Here is an 18,600-nt window from a genome sequence, read left to right on the forward strand (position 1 = left end):
AAATATAAACGTCGTGTTTGTCATACAAGTAACATGTGCTTCTTTAAAAACTTGGAAATAAAAATATCAATTATATACACTGGTACCAATAACAGGAAGTACTGTCCTAACTGTAGCAACTTGACACTGTGTTGCGAGAGATGGAACATCATTTTTTCTTAACACATCTTTAATATTTCCTGCAGCTTGGAGAAAAGCAACACGTACTTTGTCTGTGGCCTAACGTTACCTTCCTACAGACATATGCAGAAAAATCATCTAATTTACAGGCGGTAAGAAAGGCAGAAAGCGCCATTTTTGGGACTTTCTTCGGGATTTTATACTGAAAGGACAAACAGCTGCTCGTAGTTAACGCCATAATTATGACGTTACGTTTACCACGTTTGTAACAGCGGTCTTTTAAACCGTGTGCTCCTGTCTTCAAAGCTAGTGTCCTATTTAGTTCCATTAAACGCACCAATATATGTGACATCTGTGCGTGCACATGCTCCTACACATTCTTGGCTTTTTTGGGATCCAAGTATTAAAATTCGTCCATTATCCTGGATGATATTAGTGCACTGACTTTATTCTGCATCTCTTAGTTGCACAACTAATGATTTGTCCTCCACAGAGAGCCCAGCAGAGCCTGTTGTCCATGATGTGGATGTGCATTGCTGTTTTCCTGCTGTGGATGAGGTCAGGAGGATGCACGGAGAAGGCCAACACCTCAGATCTGATCGAATACACAGCAGCAGACTTCTATGAGAAATTGCATTCTGGGAAGACGATGTTTATCTATTTTGAGCATCAAGGTAGCAGCTAAATTCAAGCAGTATTTACAGCCTTATAACCACAAATCTAGTATATAACAGTGTTTCTCGCTGTCTCCAGTCTCTCCGACCATCTCTCTCTTCCTGGAGAAGTTGGAGAAGTCTGCTGAGGCCCTGCAGGATTATGGGGTACTTGTTGGGAAGGTAACTATACTCCCTACAGTGCTATATGTGCCATCTGATCTGATTTCCATCTTTCAGATGAGGATACTAGGAAGTGAGAGGTGGCAGCTCAGCACTGTGTTTGTTTGCTCTGTTTAGGTCAAATGCAATAAAGAGCTGGTTCACACCTACTGCACAGAAGAGAGGGGGCTGCACACCGCGTTTCTCTTCAGGTAGGTTGTGTATACATTAAAAGCTCAGAGAACATTATTCTAAGAAGGGCATTAAGGACTGTTTAAACGTACAACCCTTTTGTAGTAACGCCACCTGTGTCTCTCTCCATCAGGGCTGGGAAGGAGTTCCTGGGTTTTGATCTGGACACCGTGTTTGACGTCAACTCCATAGTCTCTGAAGTCTTGTTGTAAGTAAGCACTCGCTCTCAGTTATGAAGCAACAGCTGTGAGGCTTCACATTTCTGCTCTTGCTTGTATCTAAAACAAACATTACACAAACGTTTCCAAATGATGTCTTTAACACACTGTTAGTTGAACCTCCTAACTTCCTTACTCTCACAATGGATGAGTTTGAAATCGCATACTATACTAGCAGTACGTACTGAGTTGTCCAAAATGTAGTATGCAAACAAAAGCAAAATTTACAGTATGCCAAAAATATGTCATACTAATTTGGAAAAAATCGTCAATATGCATTGGCCAGTCTACCTCACCTACTGTATCCCACAATGCAAAGCGCTGGATCGTCACAATGGCCGTTGAAATGCCGTTTGCATTTGGCTATTGTTTACTTCAACTTTTGAAAACCGGAAACTGGCGCCTGGCGTACCATACTGGAATATAAATTTGAACAGCTCAATACTGCTGCCTATGTAGTATATAGTATGCAGTATGTAGTCTATAGTATGCAGTATGTAGTCTATCTTATGCAGTATGTAGTGTATAGTATGCAGTATATAGTCTATAGTATGCAGTATGTAGAATATCGTATGCAGTATGTAGTTTATAGTATGCAGTATGTAGAATACCGTATGCAGTATGTAGTATATAGTCTATAGTATGCAGTATGTAGTCTATAGTATGCAGTATATAGAATATCATATGTAGTATATAGTATGTAGAATACCGTATGCAGTATGTAGTATATAGTCTATAGTATGCAGTATGTAATATATAGTCTATAGTATGCAGTATGTAGTCTATAGTATGCAGTATGTAGAATATCGTATGCAGTATGTAGTGTATAGTATGCAGTATGTAGTCTATAGCATGCAGTATGTAGTATATCGTATGCAGTATGTAATATATAGTCTATAGTATGCAGTATGTAGTCTATAGTATGCAGTATGTAGAATATCGTATGCAGTATGTAGTGTATAGTATGCAGTATGTAGTGTATAGCATGCAGTATGTAGTCTATAGTATGCAGTATGTAGAATATCGTATGCAGTATGTAATATATAGTCTATAGTATGCAGTATGTAGTCTATAGCATGCAGTATGTAGTATATAGTATGCAGTATGTAGAATATCGTATGCAGTATGTAGTGTATAGTATGCAGTATGTAGTGTATAGCATGCAGTATGTAGTCTATAGTATGCAGTATGTAGAATATCGTATGCAGTATGTAATATATAGTCTATAGTATGCAGTATGTAGTGTATAGTATGCAGTATGTAGTCTATAGCATGCAGTATGTAGTATATAGTATGCAGTATGTAATATATAGTCTATAGTATGCAGTATGTAGTCTATAGCATGCAGTATGTAGTATATCGTATGCAGTATGTAGTATATAGCATGCAGTATGTAGAATATCGTATGCAGTATGTAGAATATAGTCTATAGTATGCAGTATGTAATATATAGTCTATAGTATTCAGTATGTAGTCTATAGTATGCGAAATTGGATACTATATACTACATACTATATGCTATTTACTATAACAGTTACTATAGGCAGTTTTACCCTTCAAGACCTGATACTGAAAACTGTTAATCTGTCTCTGTGTCTCTTCCAGCGCCATTCTGCGTGACGAGGTCAAGTACGTCCACACAGACGCAGACCTGCTGGCCATGGAGAAGGCAGCAAGAGGGAAGAAGGATCTGGTGCTGGGTTACGTTCGCAGTCTGGGAACACAAGGTAAGAAGAGGAGGGTTGATGTAGTGGTTGGATGTGGGTGACGTATTTAAGGGCTGATTAGTTGACTGATACTGTGCTGAAAGAAACAGATAGTCTGGTTGATTGTGACTGATCATATTAAATTTATTGTTTCTGCTGATTGTGTTACTGCAGAACACAGATCCATGATGGAGACGGCGTATGTGTACGGATCCAAATACCAGTTCATCCTCATCACTGGAGGCCCAGTTCTGAAGCACTTAGGGTAGGCTCTCTTCTATCATATTCCCCAATTTGTTATAGTTGAGTTGTGATAACTGTGTCTCTTCCTTTCCGTCTGTCTTTCAGCGCTGATGAGCCGTCTCACTCGTCTCAGGTCTGGTTCCTCCACTGCAGACTTCACAGAGGGTTCACGACCTCCGAGCGCTGCCCTTTGACCCGCATGAGGAAGCCGCTCTCCACCCTCAGCCTCCACTCCTTCCTGCAGCTCATGGAGGCTCCACTAGTGGTCAGTAGGAGAAGAAATAGTCACAATAATTTTAAGTCATTTTTGGAGCTTAAAAGATGAGTGTATGAGAAGTACATTAATATCTGCCTTTTGTGCTGTGCCATAGATAAATAGATAAAGAGATTCTAATACGATACAAGCTGTTATTTTTACGTTTTATAGTAAAGGTTTGGATTAGATTACATCTAAAAGACACAGAAAGGTATTAATTCAGACATAACTGCTTCTCTCCACTTTCAGTCTGAAGTTTACGACGACCCCTCCTCGATCCAGCCCCCCCTGTTTCCCTACCAGCAGATCCCCCAGGTCTTCCTGTTCGCTCGACCTGCGACGGAGCATCTGGACCGGGAGACGGCCACCACGCTGGCCTGGAGGCTCCGTGGCCTCGCTCTGCTGCTGCTCGTTCACAGGTACACATTGGTAGTAGGGTGTTAGGCATTATTTGTATTTCTAATTTATTAATATAATGTATAAATAACATGACTTATGGATGTGTGTGCGCGCGTGTGTGCGTGTTGTTAGGCAGAGTCCTGCGGTGAAAACCCCAGATGAATACAACGCTGCTTACAGGCTGCCTGGGAAGGTATAAAGGTCACATTCATACTAACAAATGATGACTGTTATTTTACCCATGTGTGTTTCACCTGTGTGTGTGTTTTCAGAGCTCAGATGTGAAGTATTTGACCTTACACGACCTTGACGAGGTGCTGGAGCTCTTTACAAACCAAGAGAAAGAGGAGGAGGAGGAGGTAGAGGAGGAGGACGATGAGGACGATTCAAATTACGGTCAGTGTCTGATGGAAGAAGCCAACAGCAGCGAAGGAGGGAGAAGAAGGAGGGAGCTATTTGAATGTGTTTGTGTGTCTGCCTCCAGAAAAGCTAGACGATGAAGTCGCCGCGTCTGTCTTTGAAAACCGAGGCGACCTCCTGGACATGGACTCAATCACCCAACTGACCTCTGACAACTTCCACGCTGCAGTAGCTCAAAGCAGCCTCACAGTGGCGCTCTTCTACCTCAAATGTAAGAAACATTTTATGTTTCTCAAGCTCGAAAGTGGAAATAGATGTAGCTGGAATTCATTGTAGTTTCTTTTTTCCACCACCAGGGGATGCTGTTTCCATGTCCTTCCTCAGCTCCTTCCTTGAAGTTGCAGAACGGCTGGCAGGTAAACATGAAGGCAGGGTGTCAAAGCAATTTTAACTCGTTACCTTTTTATTATACGTCTAAGTATGTGCATCATGTCCGTGCTTCAGAGTCAGCAGCAGTTCAGATGAGCGCAGTCGACTGCGGCGAGTGGACGGACCTCTGCGCCGCTCAGGCGGGCAGCTCCCGCCCCATCCCGTTCCAGCCAATCACAGCCTTCCCGAGCGTCCTGATGCTCCGCCCCCAGGAGTCGGCGCAGCGCTACAGAGGCATGCTGGGCGCTGAGGCGCTGCATCGCTTCATCGTGCTGTGAGCCATTTTCTACAATCCACAGAATTAATTAGGAATCAGGAGGTTGATTACATCATGTTTTCTGTGATTTTAGAGTGACAGAAAAAAAACCCTGATGATGTCATTAGGTTTAATTCCGCTTGACAACTAAACCCCCTCAAAAAATAAGACACAAACCAGGGTGTGGAGTTTGAAAGATGTCTACATCCACCACAGAGGGAGGGTCCAGTAAAATAGTCCCTCCAGGAAGACAGAATTCAACCAATCAGCACATCTTTTCAGCAAATTTGACCAATCAACCTATTTCGCCCACGTGTACATCATCAAATATTGATCTTCAAAGGTCTGCAATGTTGTATAAACATCGTAGAGTATTGTTTTCTGTGGCTTTAATATCTCCAGCACACTGCATTCTAGAAACTTATTTTTTAGACAGCTGATCTGCTTAACGACCCTCCGGTGCGATCGTGTCTCTTTCACGAATTACCTGATCTTTACTGAGGCTCTATACAGTGAATCCATAATAACAAATCCAGTATTCAATGTCTTCTTGTGATTATTTATCCATGTTAAAAACTGTTAGCCGTTCACTTAGCCACTTCCTGGTGCCTTTAACTGTCCACCAACCAGAGGCTGTGTTACAAATGTGAGTCAAAGACGGTTTGTACAGTGAGATATGAATCACCGTCTCTTATTAGTGGCTTGATACAAGCGTAGCACCTGAAATATTGAGTAAAACTGCATCAATAATGTGTATTAATTCTTCTTTGGGCGTATGGATAGCATTTAAATAGCGAAATTAGTCTTCCATGGACATTTTCTTTGGTTTTATTCCATTTTTACACATTTTATTTGGCATCTTAACTTGTGAAGTGATGGCTTTATTGGAGCATTTGTAGCTCACAGTTGTGTTACACACAAAAAAAAGTCATGCTTTGCAACTATTTCAAAATTCTGCAGGAAAATTAGGCGTTTTAGGCCATAAAAATCTGCGAAATCCTGGAGGGACTGAAGCTTTCAAACTGCATCATGGGGAATGTAGTATCCAGAGTTAAAATCAGCATAGGCAGCTGTTCCTTTTCTTGAACTAGTCTCTTAAGTCCGATAACTTTATGTAAATGCTGCACAAAATTCAGTCCCTCTTAAACGCTATATATCACAGTGTAGGGATTAAGCTCTCAGTAACGGCTCATTATGTCAGTTACAAAGGCGGCAGCATGTATGAACAGAACTGCATGCAGTATAAGATGTAATACAAACAAATTCAAGTGAAGACACAGACATTACAGCTACACTAAGGGCGTTAAATAGTTCCTAAGAACAGAAAGCAGCTGCAGACATAACAACAACATAACAACATAATAGAACAGATGACAGTGTTTGCATTACCAGTGCAGGCAGTCTTTTCACTTCCATTGGCCTGAAGTAAGCCACTTTATATTCACGACTACAAATAAACACACGCAGGAAACGAGCTCAGAGACGAGCTCGGCCACATGTAAACAATAACAGCAGAACCATATAAATCCACGTAGGAGCCTTTGAGTCATTGCTTATATTCATGCACAGTCATGTTTGTTAAGCTTGTCCACAGGCAGACATTTGTTGTCCTGTAGTCGCCTGGTGACTTCGGTGTGTGTGTTTATTCATTAGAGCTAAACTGAGGAGGGTCTCCTCGGACCAGAATGAGACCAATCAGAGCGAAATGTTTGAACCCCTAACAACGACCATGTCTTTGTTCTTTACACAGAAGCCACCAAGCTTCTCCTGTGCTACTGTCAACGCAAAAGGAAGTGACATCATTCCTTCAGGAAGTGCCTCACCCTGAGCTAGCAGGCTATAAGCCTGACAGAGTGCTGGGACTGTTTCAGACACAGACAGACGCAGGTAGGAGGCTGTAGTGCACCTTTTCTTTATTGATGTAAGTAATGGTGATGCCTGAGAAGCTGAAATCAAAGTTTTTGAATCACATAATTTATCCAGCAGAGGGCGCTTTTACTCCATAGTTTACAATACTGTGCCAGCAGTCTAAATGAACCCTCGGCAAAGTCGCCCTAACTCAGAAATGTTGTCATCATGTATTTTGTCCAGCAAAGAGCAATCTTGATCCATTGTTTCGGCACTGTCTGCTGTGGCGCAGTGGTAGTGCCAGTCATCTTTCAATCGGGAGGTTGGTGGTTCGATCCCCAGCTTCCTCAGTGTCAAAGTGTCCTTGGGCGAGACACTGAACCCCAAATTTCTCCTGGTGACATAACCAGCTGTGTGTGAATGGGTGAATGAGACATGTGAGAGTGCTATACAAGTACAGTCCATTTACATTTAAATGTAGCATCACAGCTGAGACAGCGGTCCACACTAGAAACAGTTGACAATTTACAAAGTAAAAAGTCTTTAAAAAAAAATCACCTCCGTGTTCTCGTGCGTTTACGCAAGCATTTCTGAAATCGTTTGGTCAGCCCATATTTCTATTCCTCGTCGCTCCCCCACGTCCGTCCTCTACTCGTCTTGCTGCCTGGCTGCGTGGCTGTCTCTGCAAGTGTCAGCACCCGCACCCTTGGTTTGCTTCCTGTGTTAGGTCCTACTTTAAAGTAATAATCTTGAAGATTTTCATGTAAATAAATGTCTGTTAAGTCACTATCTATCGCTGAATGAGGTAACACAGTATTACAGACTGGGTGTCTGTGGCGACTTTCGCAGACAAAATCACAAGTGGCGCCCAGTTAGTGACGCGTTTTCCATCACCCAGCAGTGGTTGGTCTGCCAGAGAAGGTAGGCGGAGCTAAGCGGCTGCTTTTCCGCTCTCTGCAACTGTTGCGAGTAAACAGTAATCTACTATGGCTGAACAAACAAAGAAAAATGGATGACTACAGATACAACTTCAACAATAAGTGAAAATCAAAAGAAAAAGAAACAAAGTCGACCAGCTCAAACATTTTCACTTATCATCACATTTTTCTCATCTCAAATTGGTATTGGGTTTCGTTTTGAAATTTGAATATCCCTTTATTGTTTACCATAATATCGCTAAACATCTGGGTAATTTAGCTGTTAAGAAACGTTACTTAATGTAACTGGAGTACCTAAACGTAACGCAAACAGAGTTAACCCTGCATTTGCTGCCAATTCATACACAGGCCAAGCTCAGGCTAAAAAATACCCCAGACTGTTTGTAACACTTCCCACTGTGGCTGTTTACTAACACGAGGTAAACTCTGGAAATTTGGCGTTCATGTCAGGAAGTCATCTACAAAGAATGCGCTTGCATGTACTTGATTGGCGCCTGTGGTGCCACGCTGGATGAGGACGTGCGTGCGGTCTAGGAAACGATTAGCTGCGTTCAGGTTTGTTGGCACCACCCACTGTGTCAGTAGACAGTTCATGACTTGTGGAGCTGCTTTCACACAGTGTTAAAGTGTCTGAGGGTTTTATATATAAAAGGAGGAATAATTTAGGTGCACAACGTCTGCTAACAGAATGCTAATAAATAATATGGATTACCAACTTTATCCCAGTTAATATAAAGAGCCAGGTCTCTTCAAGAACTCTCTCCGTAGCAACCACTCACCTGTCCACAGCCACTAACATCACATGATGATGTAACAATGTTTTTTTGTCTTGTCAGGTGTGTCGCTGTTTACAGAAGCAGCAAAGTCCCTGAGAGGAGAGGTGCTGACCGGACTGCTGACACATGAGCTGGCAGAGCGATGGTAACGCCTCGGTCATTATGTCGTTCATTCGCTCCTTCAAGTTCTCCTGTCTGAACTTGATTAAAGACAATATAAACAAAGCCTGTGTGTGCCTACATTCAAAGAAGAGTCATTAAATAGTCCTTAAAAGCAGCCACTTTTATGACCTCTTAAATATTTATTTAAGTGTCATGTTTGCGCTGCAGGGCGGCGGAGCACGCCGTGGACCTTCCTGCAGTGTTTGTGTTTCCCTCCTGGAGGACGCACGCTCGTCCCTCCACGCTGTCTGTGTCCACGTCTGCAGAAGAGCTGCTGTCGCACATCAACTCTGCTCTGCTGCATCCTCTGGTAAGGGTTCTGCTGTCGTTGAGTCATGCATGCATTGAGAAATACCTCATTTAAATGGCCTTGAAGAAATACAAATAAGTGATGTGATGAAGTTCCTGGAAGTTTGTAAAAGCCAAGATGGAATCGTTCACAGTATGTCGCAGATGACAAGCACCATATGTGGACTTTCACAGAGTTTGGACGCGGTTTCCACAATATCCAAGGTCAGAGCGCTGCGCCACGTCTGAGTTTACATTCCCCACTTTAAACAGATACAATGAACTGCTGTTGAAACGGCCATCTTTAATGCTGATGTTGCTCAACGAGACAGCTCTCTATGCTGTTTCGCACTGATGAATTTGGCTCCAGATAGTGTAAACGCAGATGTCAGGGATCAGGGGAAGGTTATTTTATAGTTCAGTAACATAGTCTGCCTCTAGGGGGCGCTGTTGTTGTTGTTATTTTTATAAAGAAGGTAGCAGCAAGGAGTCTGTTCAGCACAGTTTAAAGCAGAATTTAAAGAGGCGTTGACTTACGGACTGTTATGCATTTTTTGGGGGGGGATCTATCCTTCCTTTGTAATATTTATATTGGAATAAAATGTCAATAGTAACATCAAAAATACCGTATTAGTCTGAATATAAGACGTGTTTTCCACCTTGAAATACATCTGAAAAAGTGGTATCGTCTTATATTCGGGCTGTGCACTTTTAAACGCCAACAGTAGATGGCGCCACTTGTAGAGCGAGGGTACCACCTCATGGCTGACACCAGCTGCCACTCACAACTACAGTGCCAGGAGGATGAAGGAAGGAGTGACATGAAGATGACGACGGAGTTATGTCAATTTTAAAATCATCGTTATCAATGCAGCAGAGTCTTTAAACAACTGTCAAGCAGCCAAGAAATAGCTGTGTTCCAATCCAGGAGCTGCAGCCTTTGAAGGCCGATTGCGTCACAGAAGCGCATCAGGTGCATCCTTCGCGGCCCATCAGATCCCGGGATGCATTGCGCACTAATTCAAATAAAATGGCGGACTTTTAAACGGAGGAAGACACTTTAAAATGTAAAAGTTTTTGGTTTCAACTCGATCGAATAGCGAGTGTTTAAGAAAACAAAAGGGCCCTTGAAACAAATGATCTTTAAAATAAGAGGTTAAGTTACGTGACCTTAGTTATGCTAGCTAGTGAGCCAGCTAGCTACCTGTTGCTAGGCGACAGGAGCGGCGTTTGGTGACGCAAGGGTAGACCAGACCGTCTCATTTCAGTTTGAACGGTCTACGCAGGCTATGAATGGAGCATCCTCCGTGGACCGCCTCCTACAAAGGCTGCAGCCCGTGGATTGGGACACAGCTTTGGGGTCACACTACCAGTGCCAATAATTTGCACACAGTCCCTTAAATGATTCCAACTCCAGTTTGAACATTCTGCTCTCATTATTAAGCCTTTAGTAAATGAATTGCTGCCTCTAACGTGGTTAGTGCTGACACTTATAAGCAGGTGTAGCATCTGCAGTAATCAGCACAAATCCCTCATGTGTAAATCTGGGATATGTAGCACAAACCGTGCTTGCTTTTATTTTGAAAGTTGTTGAACCTTCAGTATTAAGCTTTTATGTCAATGCTACTTTTATCTCCAGCCTGAGCTGACGGTGGAAAACCTGCCGTCCTTCCTCTCCCTCGGTAAAGCCCTGCTGCTCCTCTTCGTGGGAGAGGAGGAGGACGAGATCGGGCGGAGGCAGAACCAGGCGCTTGTGGAGGAGATGAGAGGAGTGGTGAAGCTGGGAGGGGGGAGGATGGAGCGATACCTGCCCTGCTGGATCCACCTGTACGTACATCAATCACTACTATTGATCACTCCGTCAGCCATTCATCAAAACAGACTCGCCTTACTGGATTTTGTTGCTCCATCAATCTCCATTATCTTCTTTTATTTGTATGTTATATTCATTTGTACTGTGTTCCAGTGGCCGTACTCCTGCTGGCATGTCCGTCCTGGGGTCCTACCTGGGCAGCATGCCCCCCCTTCCTGCTCTGGTCCTCACCCATTTGCCCTCTGGAGATGAAATCTATCAGTATCCCCCCAACACCCCCATAGCTGCCCTCTCTGTCCTGCAGTGGCTGCAGAGGGTCGAGGACGGGGACGAATCAGCAGCAGGTAAGGAGGAGGAAGTGCTAGATGCAAAGAGTTAGTTATATTTTCTAGACCCATAGCAGATACTGCAAGTCAACCAAACCAACATATATCGGAACTAGCAGTGTGAACCTCTTAAAGGCCTGTGTCCACTAACAGTGTTTTTTGAAGCTGGCAGCGCCTATTTTCTGTACTAAAACAGCGCAGTTCAGTGTTTTCAGCGCAAAAACCCCCTTGGTGTCAGCTGTTTTTAGTCGCTATGCTCACAGCACTCTCAGGTGAAAATAATTCAACTTTTGGAGCAGCGCCGCGCTCGTCAATGTCGCTTCTCACTCTTCCGATATATACTTTTTCGAGGGTACAATTTCCTGGTCTAGAGCTGCTGCTAATGTCAGTTGTTGATGTTTTCTTTGTAAAATTTCCGTGAATACAAGCAAATATTAAGCATACAGGGCAATGTAAAACAGACTTAACGGTCACGACCAAGGGAAGCAGAAGTGCAGCAATACAACTTTCGTATCCTAGCAACAGTAAGCACTGGTGAGAAGCGCTCTGAAATTGAGCTTGTGGCCGCTGCCAGTGCAAAAAACGCTGTTAGTGGACACAGGCCCTCAGGCCTTCCAAATAAACTTCAGTTTTACAGACACTTGTCTCTTAGCCTCACAAAACTTAATGTAGGAACTTAGACTCTAGGTGAGCTTTGTTTACTGCAGTATAGGGGTCAACTTTAAGGACAACCAAACAGCTAGCCAAGCACCTTTTAAAAACATTTCTAACTTAAATAAGTAGTCATTCATTCTTTACTCTGATTGGTATAGCTCCCTTTTTGTGTGAAACAATAGGTTATAAATATCTCCAATAATTTGTGCAAATAAATATGTACTTTGTTTTTTATACCTACTGTTCTTTTTAACTGGTTATGAAACAGTCATTTTAACACTGCTGCCTCCTTGTGACCTACTAGAGCAAAACCAGACCACCAGCAGGAATACTGACTCCTTCTATGTAAATTATTTCAAAGTGTCAAAGCTGTCACCGGGCTGGATTCCAACAAAGCGTTTTACGTCATGTAGACTCTTTGAACAGTCTACATGACTGGGAATAAATGTAAACAAAAAGGGTAGTACATTAGCCAGTTAAAAGAAAGCTGGAGGAGGTGTTATGCATGCTTGGACAGGACAGGATCAGAGAGGAAAGACCACAGGAAGTGCCAAAACCTGAAACCAAAAGCCTGCCAGACAATGAGCTTGCTTAGTCCTTAATAAGGATAATTAAAGCGAAAATAAGTGGTTCTAGAGATCCCAGTAAGGCCTTAAAAGATGCCTTTTTGGTACTATTATAAAAACATTCTGAACAAAAATCCTATTTGTGTCATTTCCACTCAAAAAGCCCTTTAAAATTAGCATTTTTTCTCTACAGTAATGTCCTCTGAACACCTGCTGCTTAAACTGCAATCTGCGTTTTTCAGCTCATCACATCTCACCTTTTTCCCCCGCACAATTTCCAAAGCCAGCAAACTAAAGAGCACACACTGACAAAAACAGAAACAGCAGGCGGTTAAAGCAGCCTGGATTTCTCTCAAGCAGCAGGAGTCGCAACAATGATGCTTTTTACTGCAGAAATGTCCTCTCTGATTGCCTGCTTACATGCGGTGATTAGGTGACCACCTACAGGGATTGCTTTCTTACGTGATGACTTCCAGAGGGTAAATTGTCAACACGATGTCTGCTTAGTCCAATGTGTGTGTGTTAAAAATGTCCAAGCATAGAAAGAAAACTTCCCGTGGAAAGTAAAAAAAATGTATGACAGTCAAACATGTGAAGTAATGGAGAAGAGGTACAGTGATGTATCGGCCTTGTGGCGCCCCTGTCTGAGGAATGTAAAGTAAGTCACTTTAAGTTAAGCAGCTACATGAACATAAAAGTCTTTAAATGAAGGTGATGATTGTTGGGGTACCTCAAAGCTCTAAACCATGACTGTCTGGAGCCATTAACCCTTGACCTTTGAACCCTGTAGTTTGTATAGGTGTGAGCTAAGATAAGACAATGGTCTTGCTGTGACTCGTCCCTGTCTATCTGAGGGATTGTCATCCAGCACATTCTTTCCATTCTCTGTGGAGAAACAGGAGACCTGAAGATACACACCGGCTTTAAGCCTAAAGTTTTACTTCCTGTTTCCTTGTTCGGAGGTGTCTAAAATTCCTCTTTTATTATTATGCTCTTAAAGTTTCAAGTAAACAATGGACTGTTGTATCTATGGTTTGAAGTTACTTACTTTTAGTGGCCTAACATGGGGTTTTATGCCGTATCTTGGAAGTTGATCAAACTTGCAAAACTTACTGCTGCACAATTATGGCTAAAATTATTATCTTCATAACTTTTTTAAATGTTAATATTCATAATTTAGTATTTTTTTAATGGAAAACCTTGTAGGCTTAAGAGTTTAATACTTAATAAGTAATAATTAATATACATATAAAAAAAAATATTTTAAGTAAACAATAAGTTGTGGAACATTTTCAGAAATCGTAAGAACTAAACCTCTTTATTAGGAAATGTAGCGGTGCTAGCAAGTTAGCTCATGTTAGCTTGGGTAACAACTATGTCAAAAAGTCATTCTGAATCAACCAACTAGCAGGTTCTTACCAGCAAACACAGGCACACAAACTTACCTGTAACAGTAACAACGCTATGTTACTAGCTAGCTAACTAACTAAGCAAGGTTGTGAGAAGGATAACCAATCAGCATTAAAATTAAATATAGCAGTGTTAGCTAGCTACACTTAGCTAGAGCCACCTAGAAATTTTGTTCCTCACAGAATTGTTTTGTATCACAATGCTGCAGAGCTAACTTTGACTTATCAAGCTAGCTGCTAACACTGGCTCTTTGATGCTGAGTCATGCTCTCCCTAGCTAATCAGCTGGCTAGGTGGGTAGAATGAGAAGCCTACTGAGACATGAAGCCCTTTGAAAATAAGAAAGTGAAGTAACATTTTAAAAATGTAGTTAAATGTTTTAATGTTTAATGTTTTTTCACAATTTAATCAAATATTGTATTTCATATTTAGCCTTATGAACCATTCAGGGTCAGAAAACTTCCTTATATTTCACATAGAGTCTTTGATAAACTTTCTTTTAAATTAACCAATCTTGATCCACAAAAAAAAAATCAATGCATCAACGTATCATCATAATGTCAGCATGAAAAAAGATTTATCCCTACACTGGTGATGCATCCAAAAACATATTTTTCATTAGATCAAAGGCTAGTATAATCTTAATTAAATTGCACATTGCAATAATTTATCTCTGTCTTGATCTGTCCCTGTAGGGATGTTGGGTGACGACAGCTGGCCTCCTGCTTACTACTTTCTTGACTATCTGAAAATCATGGACATGCAGGAACCCGACTCCGCCCAGCAGCAAACGCCTGCAGGTGAAGAGGATGTGGACGAGGCGGATGTGGAAGAAGAAGAAACCGATTACTTCGCAAACTCTCCTGCTCCTGACACTAAACCCAACATTCACTCTGAACTATAGCTGAACACATATGTTTGTATATATGTTGATGTTTTTTTGTACTTTTTTTTTTATACTGTATCATAGGATTCCCATTTATCTATCAGAATAAAAAGGTCATTAACACGTAAGTTTAACATAAATCTATACATAAGAATACAAACATTATTGTGTATATTTACACACTTAAACATGTTCTCTCAGTGTTTCTCAGGAGTTTTGCTTTCATTTCCTGGTTCCTTACTGCCGCGGTGTTGTGCCAGATTTCTGGTGAACCCTGTGGTTTTACCTGATTTGCTGACAACTCATTTTAACAAGCATAACTTGCAGCGTCAAGTATTAGTAACAGTTCTTGTTCTTGTTTGTACAGCTATCATAGAAGTTTCTTAACCTGAGCAAGCTGGTTGTGGTTTTTCAAAATAATGTGGCTGAAAAAGGTACTCACAAACATTCAGCACTTTCCCTACATATTTGCCACAGTAAGAACTTAATAGAAAAGTAGTGTTTTTACTGTTCTGCCTTCCTGCTTCTACAATCATCCCAATGCATGAAAATCGCATTGACATTAGGTGAAGGATATCTACGTCCTGGGAATTATTCTGACGTGACGCTTCCAATCATTCCACCTCCTGTCCCATAATAACAGCGGCATTATGGGATGGCTGTGTAATTTTTCCCAGCAGGCTGGATGCAGAACAAAGCAGGAGAAAGAGGTTAGTTGGATTGGTCTGATTAAATCAGTATGGTGGTTTCCGATGTGGTTCCTGGGACCTTGAGTTGTTCCAATCAATATATGTCTCAGTGAAAGGGGAACAACACTTGAAACCATGTACTGACAAGTGTGAAGGGATCTTGGATTCTGGTTTTAAACAGGAATTTCTTTAAACCCATATGTGGATCTTTAGCCTTTATTATTGTCCTAATATGAATTAGGAAGGGAATTAGATTATATTTAAGATACTGGCCATAATACAAAGAACATAAAACGTTCAAGTACCTACAATTAATTAAAAAAATTACCTTAACAGCCCATATTTGAGGTATGTTAGGGCAAGGGGTCACACTTAGGCATCATCCCTTTTAAATCAAACGTCAAATTTTAAGGATAAAAAATATGTGTAATTAACATTGTGTGAGGCAATTTAATATTTGTTTTTTATTACTTTAAATAACTGCCAGAGTGTTGCCCCCTCGAAATAAAGAGCGTCTTCTCAGAAGCCCAAGACAGCCATAATAGCTATCATGTTCTCTGAAGTTGAAACAGCGCCCCCCTTGGTTAAAACGGCTGGTAAATGTTAGCCAGTTTGTGTGGTCAAACACGGTATTGCACCCTAACCGACGTGTGACGTTACCAAGCATACGCCGGGTCAAGTTGTTATAAAACAGAGTCATTAACGTCCACTGCACGGAAACCTCTCAAGAAACTCTCAAGTGGAATTTGAACCCTGTTTTGGTCTTACCTCACAACATACAAAAATATGTTAGTATTATTCAAATACAACAAGTGTTAGAGGTAGCCAGTTTAAGCGTTGCTTGTGATATATGCCGTTGTTGCCGCGTTTTTAGTGTCCCATTAAGCTAGTTAGCTAATGCTAGCAGTCAGTAGCCGAATGAGGAGTCCAGTCAGGAGCAGCCAGAAAAAATAATGACTGACGACATGGACACCTGGAAGCAAGGGAATCGACCTGGACTTCAATAATGGTGAGTCAGAAACACACTTTGTCTGTCCATTAGCTGTTTTATGCTAGCTAGGTTTTTCCGAGTAGCTGTGTGTATAGTTTTGCCAATTTAGCGACTTTCTCTAGATTTAGACTTTTCAGACCCTATTGGAGACTTTTTTTTTTGGCGTTATGCAAATGTGTACGTGATGACACCACCAATATGCAAAGTAGCGTATGGCGTGATCTGTCGAGCGCTAGCTACTTTAATTGGAAAACAGTTGGCAACATTATACAACTTTCTGCTGCGGGCCCTAACTTTACATGTCGTATGGCGGACATCATAGACATGGCCTTCAGGCAGGGTTTGCACTTAATGTTGTCTTTGTGCTTATTTGTAAGTAACCTGTGAATATGGTCTGTGAGTGGCTTGAAACGGTTTCTTCATACTTGTTTTGTTGTTGTGCTGTATGCTAAGTAATGTTAGCATAAAGTACAGCAAAATTAGCTTTGCTAATTCTTCTAAGGTAAGCATACACATGGGAGTGTGCTAGTCATGAATTTCATACATACATTTTTACTTGCTTCTATAATTTATAGAGTATAGATCAAATAAAAGCTTTGTAGTTCATGTTTTATATATGTGTTAACCATGTATTAATGATTGCTGGCCCCATTTGGTAACGTATTACTTATAATGACTTATAATGGCCCTCGCTGCCTTCATTATCAGTGCAACTGCAATATCCTCTTTTTACTTATTGGTTATTTTAAGGAATGTCTTAAAGAGGACATATTTTAGCTATGCAATCAATTTTCTATTATTCTAATGTGTTGATGAACTATTTTTCGGAGCCTCTCCTTCCTCCTGAAACGAACAAGCCATTTTGCCATTCAAAGGTTAGAGCTTAGCCACGATTGGCTGGCAGTATTTGGAGTGACCGCTCCCCCACGTGTCCGATCCCACGTGGGGGGAGCGACCGCACTGCACTGTCACTCCAAAGTTGTAGAAAACATGGCTGCTCTAGGATCTGTTATTCAGCCTTATATGTACGAGGCAGAATCGCCAGGATGTATCAGAATAGTAAGTTGAAATCTTGACAACGACTTGACAACAAGTAAGTGCAAGCTAGTTAAAGAAGGCAGCCTGGTTGGTTGGTTGGTTGATTTCAGCATAAGCAAGGTTCTACGTCGAAACCTGCAGCTGTTCTGAACGGCCCATTTCAGAGGTGACCCTTTTAAACATGTAATTCCGGAACTTTTTCACTGTGAACAATAAACACTCCAAAATGTGAATCCATTTAAAAGACATGGCCCCTTTAAATCATTTGATCACAAATGCATTGCAAAAGATCAAAATAACAGCCAGAAAGCAGTCCTCAAATAGAAAATGATCTCCGTCTTGGTGTGGATTTTCCCGTCATGAAGTCAGTCTTACGTGTACGGCACACTTCTAAGTCAATCAGCGTCAGAGCTGTTGTGAGCAGAGCAGAAAAACACGTTTAACAGGCAATGCAAAGCAAAATCGGTGTGTTTACACAAAGCTGACAGCTGGATTTCGTCTTGCAGGATCTGTTTGGGTGTCTCTGGAGCCAGTGATTAGAACAGTGATTTAAATACAGTGGTTCTGTCTCAGTTAGCCTGTCTGGAAAAGACATTTTAACATAAAATTACCTTTTATGTAAGAGGTCTAAGCTTAAACGGCTTAGGTGTGTCAGCTATATGGCAATGCCAGTGAATAACTGACTTTTAACTGTCAGCTCTCCTGCTGTTGTCAGATGTTCCCACTGCGCTGACTTCTGCCATCTGAGCTGAGGAGAGAATTAAAAACATGAGATAATGGCTGCCCGGTTGGCAGAGAGCTGCGGCAGTAATCCGTGTAGCTTCAGACGGATTGATTAATGATGACAAATGAAACCTGCACAGGCCAACTCTACGATCTGCTCGTGGCACCAAATGGCAGCACGAGCTTTCTAACTTTGTTGGGGAGTTCAGTGTTCTTTCTGTGAAGAAGTTATATTTCTTTAAAGATATTAGACGCAATATCTTTCTTTTATTTTACTGATAAATACTCTCCTTTTTCACTATCGTTACAAGTTGTATGGATGATGACCAAGGGCGTAGGTAGGGCAAACCTACCTATGAATAGAGCGAATACATAATGGTATCAGATTGGTGTATTTACTGGCTTACTTGCTGATACCTGGCATTTTAGGCAGTATTAGTATTGGAACTTATTTCTCACCTAATGTCGCGTTAATGTATTACGCACATTGCACATGTTG

At 41.5% G+C, this 18,600-nt stretch overlaps 1 protein-coding gene across 1 annotated transcript; it reads left to right on the plus strand.

Moving 5' to 3' along the window:
- Positions 1 to 139: 139 nt before the first annotated feature.
- Positions 140 to 14,749, plus strand: txndc16 (thioredoxin domain containing 16). The gene is made up of 20 exons (XM_069675426.1): positions 140 to 272; positions 614 to 794; positions 874 to 956; positions 1,074 to 1,147; positions 1,261 to 1,335; positions 2,951 to 3,072; positions 3,226 to 3,316; positions 3,400 to 3,559; positions 3,800 to 3,969; positions 4,082 to 4,142; positions 4,222 to 4,345; positions 4,434 to 4,580; positions 4,666 to 4,725; positions 4,814 to 5,012; positions 6,745 to 6,881; positions 8,617 to 8,701; positions 8,887 to 9,028; positions 10,646 to 10,833; positions 10,973 to 11,163; positions 14,470 to 14,749. The coding sequence occupies exons 2-20, from the start codon at positions 638 to 640 to the stop codon at positions 14,676 to 14,678; spliced, it is 2,475 nt and encodes an 824-aa protein (XP_069531527.1). The 5' UTR covers positions 140 to 272; positions 614 to 637; the 3' UTR covers positions 14,679 to 14,749.
- The last annotated feature ends 3,851 nt before the right edge of the window (positions 14,750 to 18,600 follow it).

Source organism: Semicossyphus pulcher, unplaced genomic scaffold, assembly GCF_022749685.1.
Source record: "Semicossyphus pulcher isolate SPU_LCO1_2020_fin unplaced genomic scaffold, fSemPul1.0.p SCAF_24, whole genome shotgun sequence".
NCBI classification, from domain to species: domain Eukaryota; kingdom Metazoa; phylum Chordata; class Actinopteri; order Labriformes; family Labridae; genus Semicossyphus; species Semicossyphus pulcher.

What these genes read in the sequence shown, in the direction of transcription:
- txndc16 (XM_069675426.1), top strand. Translation starts at nt 638, where the DNA reads ATGATGTGGATGTGCATTGCTGTTTTCCTGCTGTGGATGAGGTCAGGA. An exon ending in CTGCTGCTGCTCGTTCACAG is followed by an intron (nt 3,970 to 4,081) that starts GTACACATTGGT and finishes GCGTGTTGTTAG; the next exon opens with GCAGAGTCCTGCGGTGAAAA. An exon ending in CATGAGCTGGCAGAGCGATG is followed by an intron (nt 8,702 to 8,886) that starts GTAACGCCTCGG and finishes TTTGCGCTGCAG; the next exon opens with GGCGGCGGAGCACGCCGTGG.